The sequence below is a fragment of the Mesoplodon mirus genome (assembly GCF_964341445.2).
Source record: "Mesoplodon mirus genome assembly, chromosome: 2".
Classification (NCBI taxonomy): Eukaryota; Metazoa; Chordata; class Mammalia; order Artiodactyla; family Ziphiidae; genus Mesoplodon; species Mesoplodon mirus.
The window spans coordinates 87,970,118-87,993,273 of record NC_138977.1 but is presented as its reverse complement, the minus strand read 5'-3'; the positions used below and the strand labels follow the sequence as shown (position 1 = coordinate 87,993,273).

General features: G+C 39.1%; 1 protein-coding gene across 1 annotated transcript in view; it reads right to left on the bottom strand.

Annotated features, from left to right (window-relative positions):
• GABRB1 (gamma-aminobutyric acid type A receptor subunit beta1) overlaps window positions 1-23,156 on the bottom strand; it is a gene marked incomplete at both ends in the record, with an annotated part of 392,836 nt that overhangs the window by 245,588 nt on the left and 124,092 nt on the right. The window contains one exon of the mRNA XM_082611043.1: window positions 14,619-14,839. Within this exon, the coding sequence (XP_082467169.1) occupies window positions 14,619-14,839 (221 nt within the window). The remainder of the gene's footprint in view (window positions 1-14,618; window positions 14,840-23,156) is intronic.

Genomic DNA, 23,156 nt, shown 5'->3' with positions numbered 1-23,156 from the left:
TACACCTGGAAGGAAGGTGACACAGGGAGAAATCGGTCGTCTATATGCCAAGGAGAGGGGCCTGGAACAGATCCTTTCTCCACAGCCCTTGATAGGAACCAAACTTGCTGACTCCAAAACTGTGAGACAATAAATTTCTGTTAAGTCACCGATTTTGTTACAGCAGCCCTAGCAAAAAAATACTGTTACATAAAAATTAATGGAATTATTATAATGGATAGGTCAGGTTGTCAATGCCTAAATCAGCACATCGATGTTCACATCACAAAAACAGAGACAGGCAGGCATTTTGGGTCTCTAGATAAAAGTACATAACACAACTGGTTTATGAAGCACACTCGCCAAAGCACAACAAAATAATTCAAATCTGTTCAAGTCTCAAATATGGGGCATAAGAGAACACATTTACAACAAATGGATGTAATCACAAAAAATAGCATGGTTTCCTAAGAAAAAAAATTTCTAGGGGAAAAATAAAGGAACAGGAAACATTTAGAGTAAAAGAAATTTTAGATAAATTTACCAGCCAAATGCAATGTGTGTACCTGTTTGGACCTGCTTTTAAAAAGTTAATAATAAATTACGAGACAGGAAAAATTACTTTAGCTCTCCTAGTGTTGGTATCTGTCAAATTAGCATAATAACAGTACAAAGTTCATAGTGTTGTGGTAATGATTAAATATGACAATATAGGTAGATCACTTAGCATAGTGCTTGGTGTATAGTATAATTTCAATTATTTATATACTTGGGTATTAGTTGAATTCCTGATATAATTGCTATCAATATTAGTTAGAATGATGTGATAGGTACATCTTACTCTGTATGTGCTTACGGTGTGTGTACACAATCCCACATACACACTCTGCAACACACCTATGGAGTCCCAATGTGAGCCAGTACTGAGTTGGAAGCCTTTTCCTTACACTACCCATTCCATTCCCCCTTCTCATGTAGCCCTGCGAAACCAACTGGCCCTCGCCTCACCTTTGGTAAGAGATGCAGGAAAATAACATTGTGGAAGTTTGAAAGAAAAGCCAAGGCAAGGGTTAGGAGAGGAAGGCAAAAGGAAGAACAGTTAAAGGAGGTTAAATACGCCACTAAATGTCTTCACAGAATTAGGTTGTTCCATGCCTGCCATTTTTAAGGAAAGATAAACACAGTCTTTCAGCACCCACAGGGCTAAGCCTCAGAGACAATCAGTGTTTTCAGTCAGCTGGATCATGTTTGGACAAGAGGCAGAACACATCTGGTCATTAATAGTGATAATGGATCTCTGGTTAAAAGCCATCATTTAGATATATGAAAGTTTGCAGCTGACAACTATCATGAGTCAGGTGACTGCATCTTACAAATTTTCATTTCAATTTTTCAAACATTTATTTGTTTTGAGAAAGGGGATACAAAGGTGAAAGAAATACAGTTCATATTTTCAACAAATATACAATCTTGTTTGCATCACAGGAAAATAACTCCAAGACACAGAAAGATAAAACATCTTAAGAGAGTTACAAGTCTCATGGGCCTTTAGGAGATTAAAATGAAGTAAGGTATCAAATGAGTACGAGTTTATATCTGGTTGGGAATATTGTAAAAGTCCTCATGGAGAAAGTGGGATTTTTTTTAAGAGTTTATTATTAATTAATTAATTTATTTTTGCTGTGTTGGGCCTTCGTTTCTGTGCGAGGACTTTCTCTACTTGTGGCAAGCGGGGGCCACTCTAAATCGCGGTGCACAGGCCTCTCACTATCGTGGCCTCTCTTGTTGCTGAGCACAGGCTCCAGACGCGCAAGCTCAGTAGTTGTGGCTCACGGGCCTAGTTGCTCCGCGGCATGTGGGATCTTCCCAGACCAGGGCTCAAACCCGTGTCCCCTGCATTAGCAGGCAGGTTCTCAACCACTGCGCCACCAGGGAAGCCCGAGAAAGTGGGATTTGAGAGAGGCTTTTAAGAAAAGAAGAGAGATGGGAGAAAGCGGTGAAGTGGGGAAACTGTCAGGGGATAGAGAAGGGAGGGAGTTTTAGCAGGGCTGGAGGGTTGCCAGATGAAAAACATGATGCCCAGTTAAATGTCAATTTCAGATAACAACTAATAGTTTTTTAGCATAAATATGATCTTGGCAAATTTGGGACATATTTGAATTTGAAATGCCCTAGATTTGTTTAGAGAAATAAGTAAATGGTTTTATAAAAGTTTAGGCTTCATGGAGGAAGGAAATGTTTGAAAGACATTTTGGTCATATGCAGAGGGTCTCAGATTCCATACAGGAGAGGGAAAACTTAATTTTATGGGGACTGTAGAGACATTGTTAGGTTTTGTGTGTGTGTGTGTGTGTGTGTGTGATTGATATGATGCACTATAGGAAGAATACTATGACAGTGATGAGAACAAGTAAAATTAAGATAGGAAGCTGGCCAGGAAGTGACCAATAGTGATGATGTTAATTGAGGTGATGGAAGTGGTTTGGGAATGGAGATGGTTGAGATAGAGTGGAGTAGAAGCAACAGATTGCATCTTGGGACAAAAGAGATATAGAGTCAAAGATGCCTACAAGTTTATGCTTACTGATTGGGAGGATGATGACTTTTGTTAGCAGCTGTGTAAGGAGGAAGAGCTGGTTTTAGGAAAAACAGATGATATGAAATAGGGGTTATGTCAGGAATAACTGGCAGGGCAAGCATCCACATACAGATGCTCAGTAAGTGATTACAAATATTTTTCTGAGCTCAGTGATTTCGTATTCTAGATATTTGATCTGTTAAATTCAATGAGTTGTTCAAAATTCAAGGAACCCCTGTAGTTCACAATTAGAGGCAAAAGAAGAAACAGTGATAGAAGAGCAAAAAGACAGAAGAATAAGAATAATGAAAAACTTGTGCTGAATCTTGGAAATCCTGCAGTCAAGGTCAGTCATCACTCTTAAATCATTCAGAGAGGGATTTCCCTGGTTGTGCAGTGGTTAAGAATATGCCTGCCATGCAATAGTTAGGAGTCCGCCTGCCAATGCAGGGGACTTGGGTTTGATCCCTGGTCCGGAAAGATCCCACATGCCGTGGAGCAACTAAGCCCATGCGCCACAAATACTGAGCCTGCGGTCTAGAGCCCACGAGCCACAACTACTGAGCCCGTGAGCCACAACTACTGAAGCCCATGTGCCTAGAGCCCGTGCTACACAATAAGAGAAGCCACCGCAATGAGAAGCCTGTGCACCGCAATGAAGAGTAGCTCCTGCTCGCCACAACTAGAGAAAGCCCGTGTGCAACAATGAAGACCCAATGCAGCCAAAAATAAAATTAATTAATTAATATTAAAAAATCGTTTGGAGAAGTCAAGACTATAAACAGAACCAGCAATGGCTCTGGTAAATTTTGACAGAGCTGTTTTAGGAAAGGAGCATGGCTGGGAGCCATGTTTTTGGAGCCTAAGGAGTAAATGGGTGGTAAGGAAGTAGAGGAAACCAAAGCTATTTGAGGACTGGTGCTTGAAGAGAAAATCAAAGAGAAGGAGCCAGCAGAGGAAAGACTGAAGATTTAATTAAAAAGAGGAGGAAATTCTGAAGGGCGTCCAGCAATAAGATAAATGTGTATATGGCGAGATTAGCCTTAGAAAGAAGAGAAAATCTTCCTTAGAGTTAAATGGAAGGAAGGGAGGAAAGACAGAAGAATTTTAAGGATTTGAACTGTGACATTGAGGGAGTTGATATTTAGTCTCCACTTTTGAGTAAGAAAGGAAGTGACATTATATGCCTTGAGAGGAGCAGGGTGGAGGGCTCGGGGACCATGGATGTAAGTCCCATCTCCTGCCACATCTTACAGCACATCTCAGACATCCATCCTTTATTTAGATCCCTGGCAAAGTGGAATAGGAAGTAATCATGATTGCAGGGTTATTCCTTGGTGTGACACATTTTGTCACAGCAAGGGAAATCTGAGAGTAAGAAGCACAACGGAATGTAGTTTCTTATATGTACTGAATACCTGTTGCACAGTAGCCTGGCTCTGTAGCCAGACCCCTATCAGACACCACTCTGTCATTTTAGAGTGTTTACACAACCGTGTGCCATCTCTGGGGTATAAAATATGATTTGACATAGTTCACAAAAATAGCAAACAGCTAACTCTATTCTTGTGCCTTTATATAAACTAGATTATAGCATCTCATATTGAGTTTGAATATAGCAAAATCTGATTCAATTTATTGATATGATCTTATGATTATGGAGTTCCTAGATAAAGAGGCTTTCAGGTGTGTTCAGAAAATCCCATTGACCCCATAATTGCTATAAACAACCCATTAATGCATGGTATCATTTCATGATGACTATATCTGGACTTATGGATGAGGCAGGAAGTTTCATTCTCCTGATCCCTTGTCTACAATAAGTACAGCCATAAATATGTCAACACCTATTTTATACTATAAGGATTTTCTAGTGCCTGTGTTTAGGAAGTGATATATGGTGGTTATTCCTGAAAAGACAATTACAAAGAGAAAAGGACAGATTGTCCTTTCTAAGCCTGGAAAATGTTATATCAGAGGAATGAAAATGAACAAGCCATAATATAGGATCATAGAAGCACTGACATTTAGATTTGACAGAGAATTTAGGGATGATTTTGTCTAATTCCTTTCTCTTTAAGGCTCAGTAATCTAAAGACAAGAGAGAGGAAATAGCTCACTGTAGGGCACAAACTAGTCAGGCCACATGTCTCTTTGACTCAAAGTCCCAGGTACTTCCACTCTGCCACAATGACAAATCTCTACCAGCCTTCTGGAGAATTATTCCCAGGGCCAGAATAGTGGGTGTATTGTACATACTGGCACTCAGTGAATGTTTTCTTAATTGGACAGCTGTATCTCTGTTCTGGTCACTGACACACCTGGGAGTTAGAGAACCACCCTCAGCACACAGCTTTTCCAGTACCTAGTAAGGCAATATCAGGCACAACTTTACAAAAATATAACTTAGAATTTACATGTATTAACATATTCATTATTTCAGTAGAACTTCCTTAGTCCATTGTTGCACATGATAAAACTAAGGGTCAGTAAATTTATATAACTTATTTAAGGTCAAGCAATCAGAAAATGGTACAGAGTTTGAGCCCAACTTTGGTCCTCTGACTCCAGTTATCATACCAGTTGTTATACCTCATAGTTTCTCCAGGATATTTATAACCTCTAGGGAAAAGAAAACCAAATCTGTGAGGGAAGAGATAGAGATGAATAGGGGAAGGAGGGGAGAGATATCAGACTGGTGTGAGGCTCTTATGAAAAAAGCCAATGCCAGAAACAGATCAGAGTCCAATAATAGATGAAGCATTTGTGTTTTTCTTGGAGAGATCTGTTGGCGGGATCCTAGCTACAAAGGCCTGGGTTGGCTCCAAAAAGGAGAAAGCAATGCTATGCAACTTGGAAGAAGGTACTGACTTTAAGTGCATCTGAAAGACAGTGGGGTGAGAAAAGCAGAGGTGTGGGAATCAGGAAACCTGGATTTTAGTCCTAATTCTATAATTTGTTGTGCCCTTAGATCAGGCCCCTCCCCCTTTTATGCCTCAGTTTTCTCATTTTAAAATGAGGTGTATTCAAATTCATCATTCTCAGATATTTTTCTTCCTTTGCATCGTTGCCATTGGTAGAGACTGCCAATAATTTAGAAAATGCCTGAAGTGAGACTCTATAAACTGAGAATGCAACCCACGTTCTTGCTTGCAAAAAATCGAGTTGTCTTTTTTTAACAAAACAATTTTTTATACACTTTGAGTAATCACATACAGTGAATATACATGTAGTCGATCAGCCTGCTAAGTTGGGTCACAGAATTATTCTCTTAGAAAACTTTAGAAGGATAGATAATTCATCACTTTATACCTTAGTTATATGTGATAGAAGCTACATAGGTAATAGAAAAATTACAACTGATTTCCATTGTATGAACCAACACTAATGACCACCACTGCTCTTGGATGAGTAGATTTCATCTGTAGTAATATCAATACACTCAAGGGACTTGTTAGTTTATTTCACCATTTTTCTGAGAAGATTTTAGGTCAGAGATTTTTAACTAGAGTTGACAGCTCCTGGGGTACTGAAAGAGTGGGAAAATTCCAAAGATCATTTTGCCAGCATCAACTGAAGCTATTTTACTGTGCAAATGAAGACCAAAGCTATCAACTAAATAACCAACCATTAGGATAAATCACCTTCCTCCCCACAAATACATCAAAAATACATCTACATGTGGAACAACTCCTACAGAACACCTACTGAATGCTGGAAGAAGACCTAAGACTTCCCCAAAGGCAAGAAACTCCCCACGTACCGGGGTAGGGCAGAAGAAAAAAGAATAAACAGAGACAAAAGAATAGGGATGGGACCTGCACCTCTGGGAGGGAGGTTTGAAGGAGGAAAGGTTTCCACACACTCGGAAGCCCCTTCACTGGTGGAGACGGGGGGTGGCCGGGGGGGGAAGCTTCAGAGCCACAGAGGAGAGCGCAGCAACAGGGGTACAGACGGCAAAGCACAGAGATTCCCGCACAGAGGATCGGTGCCGACCAGCACTCACCAGCCTGAGAGGCTTGTCTGTTCACCACCAGGGCGGATAGGGGATGGGAGCTGAGGCTCAGGATTCAGAAATCAGATCCCAGGGAGAGGACTGGGGTTGGATGCGTGAACACAGCCTGAAGGGGGCTAGTGCGCCACAGCTAGTCGGGAGGGAGTCCGGAAAAAAGTCTGGAACTGCCTAAGAGGCAAGAGACCATTGTTTCGGGGTGTATGAGGAGAGGGGATTCAGAGCACCACCTAAACGAGCTCCAGAGATGGGCGCAAGCCACAGCTATCAGCGCGGGCACCAGAGACGGACATGAAATGCTAAGGCTGCTACTGCAGCCACCAAGAAGCCTGTGTGCAAGCACAGGTCACTATCCACACCTCCTCTCCTGAGAGCCTGTGCAGCCCACCACTGCCAGGGTCCTGTGATCCAGGGACAACGTCCCTGGGAGAACACATGGCATGCCTCAGGCTGTTTCAACATCACACTGGCCTCTACCCCGCAGGCTTGCCCTGCATTCTGCACCCATCCATTCCTCCCAGACTGAGTGAACCAGAGCCCCCTAATCAGCCACTCCTTTAACCCCCTCCTGGCTGGGCAAAGGACAGATGCCAGAGGGTGAACTACATGCAGAGGCAGGGCCAAATCCAAAGTTGGACCCCAGGAGCTGTGCGAACAAAGAAGAGAAAGGGAAATTTCTCTGTGCAGCCTCAGGAGCAGCAGATTAAATCTCCACAATCAACTTGATGTACCCTGCATCTGTGGAATACCTGAATAGACAATGAATCATTCCAAAATTGAGGCTGTGGACTTTAGGAGCAACTGTAGACTTGGGGTTTGCTGTATGCAACTGACCAGTTTCTGATTTTCATGTTTATCTTAGTTCAGCTTTTAGTGCTTGTTATCATAGGTGGATTTGTTTATTGGTTTCGTTGCTCACTTCTATTTTTTTATTACTTTAAAATTTTTTTTATTTTAATAATTTTTTAAAACTTTTTATTCTAATGATGTTATTTTATTTTATATTATTTTCTTTTTCTTTCTTTCTTTTTTATTCTCCCTTTTCTTCTGAGCCGTGTGGTTGACAGGGTCTTGGTGCTCCAGCTGGCTGTCAGGCCTGAGCCTCTGGGGTGGGAGAGCCAAGTTCAGGACGTTGGACCACCAGAGACCTCCTGGCCCCACATAATATCAATTGGCAAGAGACTTCCCAGAGATCTCTTTCTCAACGCTAAGACCCAGCTCCACTCAACAACCAGCAAGCTCCAGTGCTGGACACCCCAGGCCGAACAATTAGCAAGACAGGAACACAACTCCACCCTTTAGCAGAGAGGCTGCCTAAAATCATAATAAGTTCACAGATACCCCAAAACACACCACCGGACACGGTCCTTCCCACCAGAAAGACAAGATCCAGCCACACCCACCAGACCACAGGCACCAGTCCCCTCCACCAGGAAGCCTACACAGCCCACTGAAGAAACCCTACCCCCTGGGGGCAAACACCATAAACAACGGGAACTATGAACCTGCAGGGTGCGAAAAAGGAGACCACAAACACAGTAAGTTAAGCAAAATGAGAAGACAGAAAAACACACAGCAGATGAAGGAGCAAAGTTAAAACCCACCAGACCAAACAAATGAAGAGGAAATAGGCAGTCTACCTGAAAAAGAATTCAGAGTAATGAGAATAAAGATGATCCAAAATCTTGGAAATAGAATGGAGAAAATAGAAGAAACGTTTAATAAGGACCTAGAATAACTAAATTGCAAACAAACAATGATGAACAACACAATAAATGAAATTTAAAATTCTCTAGAAGGAATCAATAGCAGAATACCTGAGGCAGAAGATCGGATAAGTGACCTAGAAGATATAATAGTGGAAATGACTACCACAGAGCAGAATAAAGAAAAAAGACTGAAAAGAATTGAGGACAGTCTCAGAGACCTCTGGGACAACATTAAACACACCAACATTCAAATTATAGGGCTTCCAGAAGAAGAAGAGAAAAAGAAAGGGTCTGAGAAAATATTTGAAGAGATATTAGTCAAAAACATCCTTAACACGGGAAAGGAAATAGTCGATCAAGTCCAGGAAGAACAGAGTTCCAAACAGGGTAAACCCAAAGAGAAACACACCAAGACACATATTAATAAAACTATCAAAAATTAAACACAAAGAAAACATATTAAAAGCAGCAAGGGAAAAGCAACAAATAACATACAAGGGAATCCCCATAAGGTTAACAGCTGATTTTTCAGCAGAAACTCTGCAAGCCAGAAGGGAGGGGCAGGACGTCTTTAAAATGATGAAAGGGAAAAACCTACAACCAAGATTGCTCTACCCAGCAAGGATCTCATTCAGATTTGAGAGAGAAATTAAAAGCTTTACAGACAAGCAAAAGGTAAGAGAATTCAGCGCCACCAAACCAGTGTTACAACAAATGCTAAAGAAACTTCTCTAGGCAGGAAACACAAGAGAGGGAAAAAACCTACAAAAGCAAACCCAAAACAATTAAGAAAATGGTAATAGGAACATACATATTGATAATTACCTTAAATGTAAATGGATTAAATGCTCCAACCAAAAGACATAGACTGGCTGAATGAATATAAAAACAAGACCTGTATATATGCTGTCTAAAAGAGACCCACTTAAGACCTAGGGACACATCCAGACTGAAAGTGAGGGGAGGGAAAGAGATATTGCATGCAATTGGAAATCAAAAGAAAGCTGGAGTAGCAATTCTCATATCAGATAAAATAGACTTTAAAATAAAGACTATTACAAGAGACAATGTAGGACACTAAAAAATGATCAAGGGATCAATCCAAGAAGAAGATATAACAACTGTAAATATTTATGCACCCAACATAGCAGCACCTCAATACATAAGGCAAATGCTAACAACCATAAAGGGGAAATTGACAGTAACACAATAATAGTAGGGGACTTTAACACCCGAATTTCACCAATAGACAGATCAACCAAAATGAAAATAAATAAGGAAACACAAGCTTTCAATGACACATTAAACAAGATGGACTTCAGTCATATTTATAGGACATTCCATCCCAAAACAACAGAATACACTTTCTTCTCAAGTGCTCATGGAACACACTCCAGCAGGATAGACCATATCTTGGGTCACAAATCAAGCCTTTGTAAATTTAAGAAAATTGTAATCATATCAAGTATCTTTTTCAAAATGCAATGTTATGAGGCTAGATATCAATTATGGGAAAAAAAACTACAAAAACATGGAGGCCAAACAATACACTACTAAATAATTAAGAGATCACTGAAGAAATCAAAGAGGAAATCAAAAAATACCTAGAAGTTTATAGCAATACAATCCTACCTCAAGAAACAAGAAACATCTCAAATAAACAACCTATCCTTATACCTAAAGCAAACAGACAAAGAAGAACAAAAAACCCTAAAGTTAGCAGGAAAGAAATCATAAAGATCAGATCAGAAATAAGTGGGAAAAAAAAGAAGGAAACAATAGTAAAGCTCAATAAAACTAAAAGCTGGTTCTTAGAGAAGATAAACAAAATTAATAAACCGTTAGCCAGGCTCATCAAAAAAAAAAAAAAACGGCAGAAGACTCAAATAAACAGAATTAGAAATGAAAAAGGAGAAGTAACAAGTGACACTGCAGAAATACAAAGGATCATGAGAAGTGACTACCAGCAACTATATGTCAATAAAATGGACAACCTGGAAGAAATGGACAAATTCTTAGAAAAGCACAACCTTCCGAGACTGAACCAGGAAGAAATAGAAAATATAAACAGACCAATCACAAGCACTGAAATTGAGACTGTGATTAAAAATTTTCCAAGAAACGAAAGCCCAGGACCAGATGGCTTCACAGGCAAATTCTAACAAACATTTAGAGAAGAGCTAACACCTATCCTTCTCAAACTCTTCCAAAATATAGCAGAGGGAGGAACACTCCCAAACTCTTTCTATGAGGCCACCACCACCCTGACACCAAAACCAGACAAAGATGTCACAAAAAAGGAAAACTACAGGCCAATATCACTGATGAACATAGATGCAAAAATCCTCAACAGAACACTAGCAAACAGAATCCAACAGCACATTAAAAGGATCATTCACCATCATCAAGTGGTGTTTATCCCAGGGTTGCAAGGATTCTTCAATATACACAAATCAATCAATGTGATACACCATATTAACAAACTGAAGGATAAAAAACATATGATAATCTCAATAGACGCAGAAAAGGCTTGAGACAAAATTCAACACCCATTTATGAAAAAAACCCTCCAGAAAGTAGGCATAGTGGGAACTTATGTCAACATAATAAAGGCCATATAAGACAAACCCACAGCCAACATCATTCTCAATGATGAGATTGAGTTGATGAAAAACTGAAACCATTTCTGCTAAGATCAGGAGCAAGACAAGGTTTCCCACTCTCATAACTATTATTCAACATAGTTTTGGAAGTTTTAGCCACAGCAATCAGAGAAGAAAAAGAAATAAAAGGAATCCAAATTGGAAAAGAAGCAGTAAACTGTCACTGTTTGCAGATGACATGATACTATGCATAAAGAATCCTATAGATGCCACCAGAAAACTACAAGAGCTAATCAATGAATTTGGTAAAGTAGCAGGATACAAAATTAATGCACAGAAATCTCTTGCATTCCTATACACTAATGATGAAAAATCTGAAAGAGAAATTAAGGAAACACTCCCATTTACCATTGCAATGAAAAGAATAAAATACCTAGGAATAAACCTACCTAAGAGGACAAAAGGTCTGTATGCAGAAAAGTATAAGATACTGATGAAAGAATTTAAAGATGATACAAACAGATGGAGAGACATACCATGTTCTTGGATTGGAAGAATCAACATTGTGAAAATGACTATACTACCCAAAGCAATCTACAGATTCAATGAAATCCCTATCAAACTACCAAGGGCATTTTTCACAGAAGTAGAACAAAAAATTTCACAATGTGTATGGAAACATAAAAGACCCCAAATAACAAAAGCAATCTTGAGAAAGAAAAATGGAGCTGGATGAATCACACTCCATGACTTCAGACTATACTACAAAACTACAGTAATCAAGACAGTATGGTACTGGCACAAAAACAGAAATATAGACCAATGGAAAAGGAAAGAAAGTTCAGAGATAAACCCACACACATATGGCCACCTTATCTTTGATAAAGGAGGCAAGAATATACAATGGAGAAAAGGCAGCCTCTTCAATAAGTGGTGCTGGAAAAACTGGACAGCTACTTGTAAAAGAATGAAATTAAAACACTCCCTAACACCATACACAAAAATAAACTCAAAATGGATTAAAGACCTAAATGTAAGTTCAGACACTATAAAACTCTTAAAGGAAAACATAGGCAGAACACTCTATGACATAAATCACAGCAAATCCTTTTTGACACACCTCCTAGAGAAATGGAAATAAAAACAAAAATAAACAAATGGGACCTAATGAAACTTAAAAGCTTTGGCACAGCAAAGGAAACCATAAACAAGATGAAAAGGCAGCCCTCAGAATGGGAGAAAATATTTGCAAACAAAGCAAGTGACAATGGATTAATCTCCAAAATATACAAGCAGCTAATGCAGCTCAATATCAAAAAAACAAACAACCCAATCCAAAAATGGGCAGAAGACCTAAATAAACATTTCTCCAAAGAAGATATATAGATTGCCAACAAACACATGAAAGGATGCTCAACATCACTAAGCAGTAGAGAAATGCAAATCAAAACTACAATGAGGTATCACCTCACACCAGTCAGAATGGCCATCATCAAAGCATTTACAAAGAATAAATGCTGGAGAGGGTGTGGAGAAAAGGGAACCCTCTTGCACTATTGGTGGGAATGTAAATTGATACAGCCACTGTGGAGAACAGTATGGGGGTTCCTTAAAAACTAAAAATAGAGCTACCATACGACCCAGCAATGCCACTAATGGGTATATATCTTGAGAAAACCATAATTCTAAAAGAGTCATGTACCACAATGTTCACTGCAGTTCTATTTACAATAGCCAGGACATGGAAGCAACCTAAGTGTCAGTTGACAGATGAATCGATAAAGAAGATGTGGCACATATATACAATGGAATATTACTGAGCCATAAAAAGAAACAAAGTTGAGTTATTTGTAGTGAGGTGGATGGACCTTGAGTGTGTCATACAGAGTGAAGTAAGTCAGAAAGAAAAACAAATACTGTATGCTAACACATATATATGGAATCTACAAAAAAAAAAAAAAGGTTCTGAAGAACCTAGGGGCAGGACAGGAATAATGACGCAGATGTAGAGAATGGACTTGAACACATGGGGAGGGGGAAGGGTAAGCTGGGACGAAGTGAGAGAGTGGCATGTACATATATACACTACCAAATGTAGAATAGATAGCTAGTGGGAAGCTTCTGCCTAGCACAGGGAGATCAGCTCGGTGCTTTGTGACCATCTAGAGGGTGGGATAGGATGGGTGGGAGGGAGATGCAGGAGGGAGGGGATATGGGGCTATACGTATGCATATAGCTGATTCATTTTGTTATATCCAGATAACTAATGCAACAACGTTAAGCAATTATACTCCATTAAAGATGTTAAAAAAAAAGTTTTATCACAGATACATTCTTTTCACTTGCATTTTGTTTTCGGATATTGGACACACATTAATTCTAGACTTTTGGCCCTTAACTACAGTTTTAGCTTGGCATTGATGCCCTATAAAAGGATTTTAGGGCGTTTATGAATACTCTAAAATAACAGGAAATTTTCATCAGCTTCTCAAAGGGATCACAAAGATTAACAAAGGTTAAAGAACCTCCACTCTATGCATCCTACAATAACATGTTACAATTCAAATTATTTCTTTGGTAAAACTGGTAGCTGATTTGAACTGTAGCCTAAAAGTTTTAATCAACCCTTAACTACCTGAGGGTTAGTAACAGACCTCTGTAAGTGTATAGTACCTCTTTTACACTTGATTCTTTAAAAAAATAAATGAAACAAAACACATTGTGGTGCAAAACATTGTTGATAGAAATTAAAGGTAACATAAACAAATAAAGATATATTCATGGTTAGAAAACCTGATAATTTTAAATTGTCAATTCTCCCCAAACTGATCTATAGATTCAATACACTCAATTATAAGCCCAGCGGACTTTTTTTGGGTAGAAATCAACAAGTTTACCCTAAAAGTTATAGGGAAATGCAAAGAACCTAGAATTTCCAAAGCAATTTTAAACAGTCAGTATAAAGTTGAAGGACTTACATTATGTGACTTCATAACTTAACAAATAGCTATGGTAATTAAATAGTGTGATACTGTCTAAGGATGGACCAAAAGAACAGTGGAACAAAATAAATCCTAGAAATAGACCCCCAATTATTCAGTCAAATGTACCAACACTATCTGAAGGGAAAAGCAAAGTCTTTTCAATAAATGGTACTAGAATAACTGTATAGTCATATGGAAAAAATGAACCTCAATCCCTACCTCATAAGAAATACAAAAATTAATTTAATGTGGATCACATACATGAAAATAAAAATGAAAACATAAGAGATTTAAGGGAATAAAATCACTTTGCACTTCTAAAAGTCACCACAAAATATTTTCCTATTTCTTCTTCCATTTCATAATTAAGTACCTATACAGAATACCTAGAACACATTGTAATTGAGTCTGGGTGGACTGAAAATAATCAAACAATCGGCTAAAAAAATTTATGTAACTTCTAGAATAAGCTGGATGTGAAATCTGTCTAACAAAAACACATATTCTTATTACTATGTTTATTATTTGAGGATCACGGCAAAAAAAATTCACTTTCCTTTGATGGACAAAGTTGTCTAGATTTAGCTTGAATTATTCTAAATAGATTTTCTGAACTTTAATATAATTTTATTATAAAGATTAAAGAGTGTATATATTCACTTACTTGCCTTTCTCCCCCTCTATCCATTTCCAAGAGTAAAAATTAAACAACATGAACAACAACAGTAAAACATGCAACATAAAGCTGTTTACCGGAGTCCGTAGAGAACTGTTCCATCAGGATGCAGTCGGATCATTCGATTTTTCACTGTAACCCCATGCACAAATGATTTCTTGTCATTCAGAAAGTAGGTGTCTGGTACCCAGAGTTGGTCAGCTACCCTGTTGTCTAGCGTGAGGTTTAGTGGGATTCCAGAATAAGAAAGCCTTTTGTCTTTCCAAGACTGCTGGAAATACATGGTGAGTGTATAATCCTGCAAAAAAAAGGAAACCGAACAAAGAATTTTACCATCATCACCACCACCATCATCATCATCATCATCATCATTATCATCATCATCATGATCATCATCACTGTCATCATCTAAAAGCCTTTTTGGTAAGAATGTGATAGCATGTGGTACTGAGGATGCCTAGAGACTCACCATTCTGTGATCACAAAGCACCGAGCTGATCTCCCTGTGCTAGGTTGACTCACCAACCTACCCAATATATTTGAATATATTGAAATTTGCACCTCCAAGTATAGGGCAACCGATAGGTTAGAAGTACTAGTGCAATAATTGAATGCATGCAGAAGCATTTGCACCAATATAGAGTAAATCCATTTAACTGAATTTTAAGGTTTGATGTTAAGGTAATGATATCATGGGGAAGGCTGTAAAGGGAAGTTGTACCTATAGATTCATGTTCACAAAAATCTACCTCTGGATATTGTATTTATAGTACTGCTTGATTCAGGAACTGGTTTGAGTTCAGAGATGGGTTTGTACTCGAGTTTGTTTCTCCATCTCCTGTAAAAGGTTACATTAAGGACATACCTTCGCACTTTTCTTTCTGCCCAGGTTTCCCCTGGCAGTGAGAGACAGGAAGATTTGGGCTCAATAAATGTGTCAAGCTCACAGGAGAGGAATGGTGAAGATTATCTTAGAGCTTTCGTTGTATGTTTTTAAAGAACTCTATTAATACAAAGTGTAATTGTCCATTAAAAGAATAAGAGGTAGCAGTAAAATCATAAAGACTTAAGATGTGGTCCCAATATCATAAAAACAGAAGGTTCACTTTTTCTTTTAAAGGATATTTATCTGTCAACAGCTTTAGCTGGATGCTTTAGCAACAATTAAGAAAACACGTCATAACTCCTGCACAACTCTGTGTACTGCCATTGTTATATATACCACTGTTTGGGAAGCATTGGCTCCGATCATGACTTACATCTGGGTAAACTGCACTTCATCTAGATACCTATATGGATATTTATGCATTTCTGAAATATCTTAAATGATAAGACAATATTTGTTCTCGATAATGAGTTCCAATGTCCTTTAACCACTATATTCAAGAATGCTTACACTATTTACTCAGAAATAATCTTGCAATAATTCAAAGCCATTCTTTCTTGTTCATTGGCAAGGACATTTGCTCTTTGCTACTAATCATACAATATCCTTTATATAGGTCTGAAACCTCTTTCCACCTTACCTTCATTTAACAGAAAAAGAGAACCCACAGGGTTATACACAATTCTCTTCTCAATTGCTAACATCTGCATTTGAATCCTCATCAAGCTCTTAACATCAATACCTTTTTGGAGGACAATGAATTGAACAGATTCTGGGCCTTAGATTCTAAAACACCTCCATTCCAAAATCTACCACATGTAGAGCTATGTAACCATGAGCAACTAACTTAACCCCTTATATGTCAGATGTCTCATTTCTAAAATAAAAATAATAGCATTTTACTAGCTTATTGAAAGCATTACTTGGGAGAATTATGGTGCAAGTAGTTTAGAAACTAACACGCTAAACAAATATATTATCTTCAAAAATTGTTGCTATTTAAAGATTAATATCATACTTCCAAATTATTTGGAGTGTACGTATTCGTTTTCATAAGCATTTCCACTTTTAAAGAGATGTTTATAAAAGAACCTGTAGGAAGAAGGACCCTGGTAATCATGAAAGAAAGCAATTGTCTGTCTTGTAAGTCTTGTTGTTGGGGTCTTGTTTGTAATTCAGACAATGTAAGAAAATGAATGACTAGCTCAGCACAATCAGCAATGGGTTACAGGTTCCACTACTCACGCTGAATACACATTAGCCTCCAGCTCTCGTGAGCGCTACAGAGGATTTCCTCACAATGAGACCATGAGGCAAAATCCTTACTCCACATTCTCCTCAACAAAGAAAGTTTTAATGTGTGATGAGGAAAAACTTATTATAAAATACAAATGAGAGTCTTGGAGGAAGATGGCGGAAGAGTAAGAGGAGGAGATAACCTTCCTCCACACAGATACATCAGAAATACATCTACACGTGGAACAACTCCTACAGAACACCTACTGAACGCTGGCAGAAGACCTCAGACCTCCCAAAAGGCAAGAAACTCCCCACGTAACTGGGTAGGGCAAAAGAAAAAAGAAAACACAGAGACAAAAGAATAGGGACGGGACCTGCACCAGTGGGAGGGAGCCGTGAAGGAGGAAAGGTTTCCACACACTAGAAGCCCCTTCGCGGTAGGAGACTGCGGGTGGCGGAGGTGGGGAGCTTCGGAGCCACGGAGGAGAGCGCAGGGTGCAGAGAGCAAAGCAGAGAGATTTCCGCACAGAGAATCGGTGCCGACCAGCACTCACCAGCCCGAGAGGCTTGTCTGCTCACCCGCCAGGGCGGGCGGGGGCTGGGAGCTGAGGCTCCGGCTTCGGTCGGAGCGCAGGGAGAGGACTGGCTGCGTGAACACAGCCTGAAGGGGTTAGTGCACCACGGTTAGCCGGGAGGGAGTCCGGGAAAAAGTCTGGACCTGCCAAAGAGGCAAGAGACTTTTTCTTCCCTCTTTGTTTCCTGGTACGCGAGGAGAGGGGATGAAGAGCGCTGCTTAAAGGAGCTCCAGAGACGGGCGCGAGCCACGGGTAACAGCACGGACCCCAGAGACGAGCATGAGACACTTAGGCTGCTGCTGCCGCCACCAAGAAGCCTGTGTGCGAGCACAGGTCACTCTCCACACCTCCCATCCTGGGAGCCTGTGCAGCCCACCACTGCCAGGGTCCCGGGATCCAGGGCCAACTTACCCAGAAGAGCACACGGCGCGCCTCAGGCTGGTGCAACGTCATGCCGGCCTCTGCTGCGCAGGCTCACTCCGCACTCCGTGCCCCTCCCTCCCCCCGGCCTGAGTAAGCCAGAGCCCCTGAATCAGCGGCTCCTTTAAGCCCGTCCTGTCTGAGCGAAGAACAGACGCCTTCTGGCGACCTACACGCAGAGGCGGGGCCAAATCCAAAGCTGAACCCCGGGAGCTGTGCGAACAAAGAAGAGAAAGGGAAATCACTCCCAGCAGCCTCAGGAGCAGCGGATTAAAGCTCCACAATCAACTTGATGTACCGTGCATCTGTGGAATACCTGAATAGACAACAAATCATCCCAAATTGAGGAGGTGGACTTTGAGAGCAAGATTTATTATTTTTTCCCCTTTTCCTCTTTTTGTGAGTGTGTATGATTCTGTGTGAGATTTTGTCTGTATAGCTTTGCTTTCACCATTTGTCCTAGGGTTGTATCCATCCTTTTTTTTTTTTTTTTTACTTTTTAAAAACATTTTTATAATTATTTTTTATTTTAATAACTTTATTTTACCTTACTTTATTTTCTTTTCTTTTATCCTCTTTCTTTCTTTCTACTTTTTCTCCCTTTTATTCTGAGCCATGTGGATGAAAGGCTCTTGGTGCTGCAGCCAGGAGTCAGTGCTGTGTTTCTGAGGTGAGAGAGCCAATTTCAGGACACTGATTCACAAGGGACCTCCCAGCTCCACGTAATATCAAACGGCGAAAATTTCCCAGAGATCTCCATCTCAACACCAACACCCAGCTTCACTCAATGACCAGCAAGCTACAGTGCTGGACACCCTATGCCAAACAACTAGCAAGGCAGGAACACAACCCCATCCATTAGCAGAGAAGCTGCCTAAAATCATAATAAGCCCACAGACACCCCAAAACACACCACCAGACGTGGGCCTGCCCATCAGAAAGACAAGATCCAGCCTCATCCACCAGAACACAGGCACTAGTCCCCTCCACCAGGAAGCCTACACAACCCACTGAACCAACTTTAGCCACTGGGGACAGAAACCAAAAACAACAGGAACTATAAACCTGCAGCCTGAAAAAAGGAGACCCCAAACACAGTAAGATAAGCAAAATGAGAAGAGAGAAAACCACACAGCAGGTGAAGGAGCAAGATAAAAAACCCACTAGACCGAACAAATGAAGAGGAAATAGGCAGTCTACCTGAAAAGAATTCAGAATAATGATAGTAAAGATGATCCAAAATCTTGGAAATAGAATAGACAAAATGCAAGAAACATTTAACAAGGACCTAGAAGAACTAAAGATGAAACAAGCAATGATGAACAACACAATAAATGAAATTAAAAATACTCTAGAAGGGATCAATAGCAGAATAACTGAGGCACAAGAACGGATAAGTGAGGTGGAAGATAAAGTTGTGGAAATAACTACTGCAGAGCAGAATAAAGAAAAAAGAATGAAAAGAACTGAGGACAGTTTCAGAGACCTCTGGGACAACATTAAACGCACCAACATTCGAATTATAGGGGTTCCAGAAGAAGAAGAGAAAAAGAAAGGGACTGAGAAAATATTTGAAGAGATTATAGTTGAAAACTTCCCTAATATGGGAAAGGAAATAGTTAATCAAGTCCAGGAGGCACAGAGAGTCCCATACACGATAAATCCAAGGAGAAACACGCCAAGACACATATTAATCAAACTGTCAAAAATTAAATACAAAGAAAATATATTAAAAGCAGCAAGGGAAAAACAACAAATAACACACAAGGGAATCCCCATCAGGTTAACAGCTGATCTCTCAGCAGAAACTCTGCAAGCCAGAAGGGACTGGCAGGATATATTTAAAGTGATGAAGGAGAAAAACCTGCAACCAAGATTACTCTACCCAGCAAGGATCTCATTCAGATTTGATGGAGAAATTAAAACCTTTACAGACAAGCAAAAGCTGAGAGAGTTCAGCACCACCAAACCAGCTTTACAACAAATGCTAAAGGATCTTCTTTAGGAAAGAAACACAAGAGAAGGAAAAGACCTATAATAACAAACCTAAAACAATTAAGAAAATGGGAATAGGAATGTACATATCGATAATTACCTTAAATGTAAATGGATTAAATGCTCCCACCAAAAGACACAGACTGGCTGAATGGATACAAAAACAAGACCCATATATATGCCATCTACAAGAGACCCACTTCAGACCTAGAGACACACAGAGACTGAAAGTGATGGGATGGACAAAGATATTCCATGCAAATGGAAACCAAAAGAAAGCTGGAGTAGCAATTCTCATATCAGACATACAGACTTTAAAATAAAGACTACTAGAAGAGACAAAGAAGGACACTACATAATGATCAAGGGATTGATCCAAGAAGAAGATATAACAATTGTAAATATTTATGCACCCAACATAGGAGCACCTCAATATATAAGGCAAATACTAACAGCCATAAAAGGGGAAATCAACAGTAACACATTCATTGTAGGGGACTTTAACACCCCACTTTCACCAATGGACAGATCATCCAAAATGAAAATAAGGAAACACAAGCTTTAAATGATACATTGAACAAGATGGACTTAATTGATATTTATAGGACATTCCATCCAAAAACAACAGAATACACATTTTTCTGAAGTGTTCATGGAACATTCTCCAGGATAGATCATATCTTGGGTCACAAATGAAGCCTTGGTAAATTTAAGAAAATTGAAGTTGTATCAAGTATCTTTTCCGACCACAACGCTATGAAACTAGATATCAATTACAGGAAAAGATCTATAAAATGTACAAACACAAGGAGGCTAAACAATACACTACTTAATAACGAAGTGATCACTGAAGAAATCAAAGAGGAAATAAAAAAATACCTAGAAACAAATGACAATGGAGACACAATGACCCAAAACCTATGGGATGCAGCAAAAGCAGTTCTAAGAGGGAAGTTTATAGCAATACAATCCTACCTTAAGAAACAGGAAACATCTCGAATAAAAAACCTAACCTTGCACCTAAAGCAATTAGAGAAAGAAGAAAAAAAAAAAACCCCAAAGTTAGCAGAAGGAAAGAAATCATAAAGATCAGATCAGAAATTAATGAAAAAGAAATGAAGGAAATGATAGCAAAGGTCAATAAACATAAAAGCTGGTTCTTTGAGAAGATAAATAAAATTGATAAACCATTAGCCAGACTCATCAAGAAAAAAAGGGAGAAGACTCAAATCAATAGAATTAGAAATGAAAAAGGAGAAGTAACAACTGACACTGCAGAAATACAAAGGATCATGAGAGATTACAAGCAACTCTAGGCCAATAAAATGGACAACCTGAAAGAAATGGACAAATTCTTAGAAATGCACAACCTGCCAAGACTGAATCAGGAAGAAATAGAAAATATGAACAGACCAATCACAAGCACTGAAATTGAAACTGTGATAAAAAATCTTCCAACAAACAAAAGCCCAGGACCAGATGGCTTCACAGGCGAATTCTATAAAACATTTAGAGAAGAGCTAACACCTATCCTTCTAAAACTCTGCCAAAATATAGCAGAGGGAGGAGCACTCCCAAACTCATTCTATGAGGCCACCATCACCCTGATACCAAAACCAGAGAAGGATGTCACAAAGAAAGAAAACTACAGGCCAATATCACTGATGAACATAGATGCAAAAATCCTCAACAAAATACTAACAAACAGAATCCAACAGCACATTAAAAGGATCCTACACCATGATCAAGTAGGGTTTATTCCAGGAATGCAAGGATTCTTCAGTATATGCAAATCAATCAATGTGATATACCATATTAACATATTAAAGGAGAAAAACCATATGGCTATTTCAATAGATGCAGAGAAAGCTTTTGAAAACATTCAACACCCATTTATGATAAAAACCCTGCAGAAAGTAGGCATAGAGGGAACTTTCCTCAACATAATAAAGGCCATATATGACAAACCCACAGCCAACATCATCCTCAATGGTGAAAAACTGAAACCATTTCCACTTAGATAGGAACAAGACAAGGTTGCCCACTCTCACCATTTTTATTCAACATAGTTTTGGAAGTTTTAGCCACAGCAATCAGAGAAGAAAAGGAAATAAAAGGAATCCAAAATCGGAAAAGAAGTAAAGCTGTCACTGTTTGCCAATGACATGATACTATACATAGAGAATTCTAAAGATGCTACCAGAAAACTACTAGAGCTGAATTTGGTAAAGTAGCAGGATACAAAATTAATGAACAGATATCTCTTGCATTCCTAGACACTAATGATGAAAAATCTGAAAGTGAAATAAAAAAAAACACTCCCATTTACCACTGCAACAAAAAGAATAAAATATCTAGGAATAAACCTACCTAAGGAGACAAAAGACCTGTATGCAGAAAATTATGACACTGATGAAAGAAATTAAAGATTATACAAATAGATGGAGAGATATACCATGTTCTTGGATTGGAAGAATCAACATTGTGAAAATGACTCTACTACCCAAAGCAATCTACAGATTCAGAGCAATCCCTATCAAACTACCACTGGCATTTTTCACAGAACTAGAACAAAAAAATTTCACAATTTGTACGGACACACAAAAGACCCCGAATAGCCAAAACAATCTTGAGAATGAGAAACGGAGCTGGAGACTGACTTCAGACTATACTACAAAGCTACAGTAATCAAGACAGTATGGTACTGGCACAAAAACAGAAATATAGATCAATGGAACAGGATAAACAGAGATAAACCCCCGCATATATGGTCACCTTATCTTTGATATAGGAGGCAGGAATGTACAGTGGAGAAAGGACAGCCTCTTCAATAAGTGGTGCTGGGAGAATTGGACAGGTACATGTAAAAGTATGAGACTAGATCACTCCCTAACAGCATACACAAAAATAAGCTCAAAATGGATTAAAGACCTAAATGTAAGGCCAGAAACTGTCAAACTCTTAGAGGAAAACATAGGAAGAACACTCTTTGACATAAATCACAGCAAGATCCTTTTGGACCCACCTCCTAGAGAAATGGAAATAAAAACAAAAATAAACAAATGGACCTAATGAAACTTCAAAGCTTTTGCATAGCAAAGGAAACCATAAACAAGACCAAAGGACACCCTTCAGAATGGGAGAAAATATTTGCAAATGAAGCAACTGACAAAGGATTAATCTCCAAAATTTACAAGCAGCTCATGCAGCTCAATATCAGAAAAATAAACAACCCAATCCAAAAATGGGCAGAAGACCTAAATAGACATTTCTCCAAAGGAGATATACAGATTGCCAACAAACACATAAAGGAATGCTCAACATCATTAATCATTAGAGAAATACAAATCAAAGCTACAATGAGATATCATCTCACACCAGTCAGAATGACCATCATCAAAACATCTAGAAACAATAAATGCTGGAGAGGGTGTGGAGAAAAGGGAACCCTCTTGCACTGCTGGTGGGAATGTGAGTTGGTACAGCCACTATGCAGAACA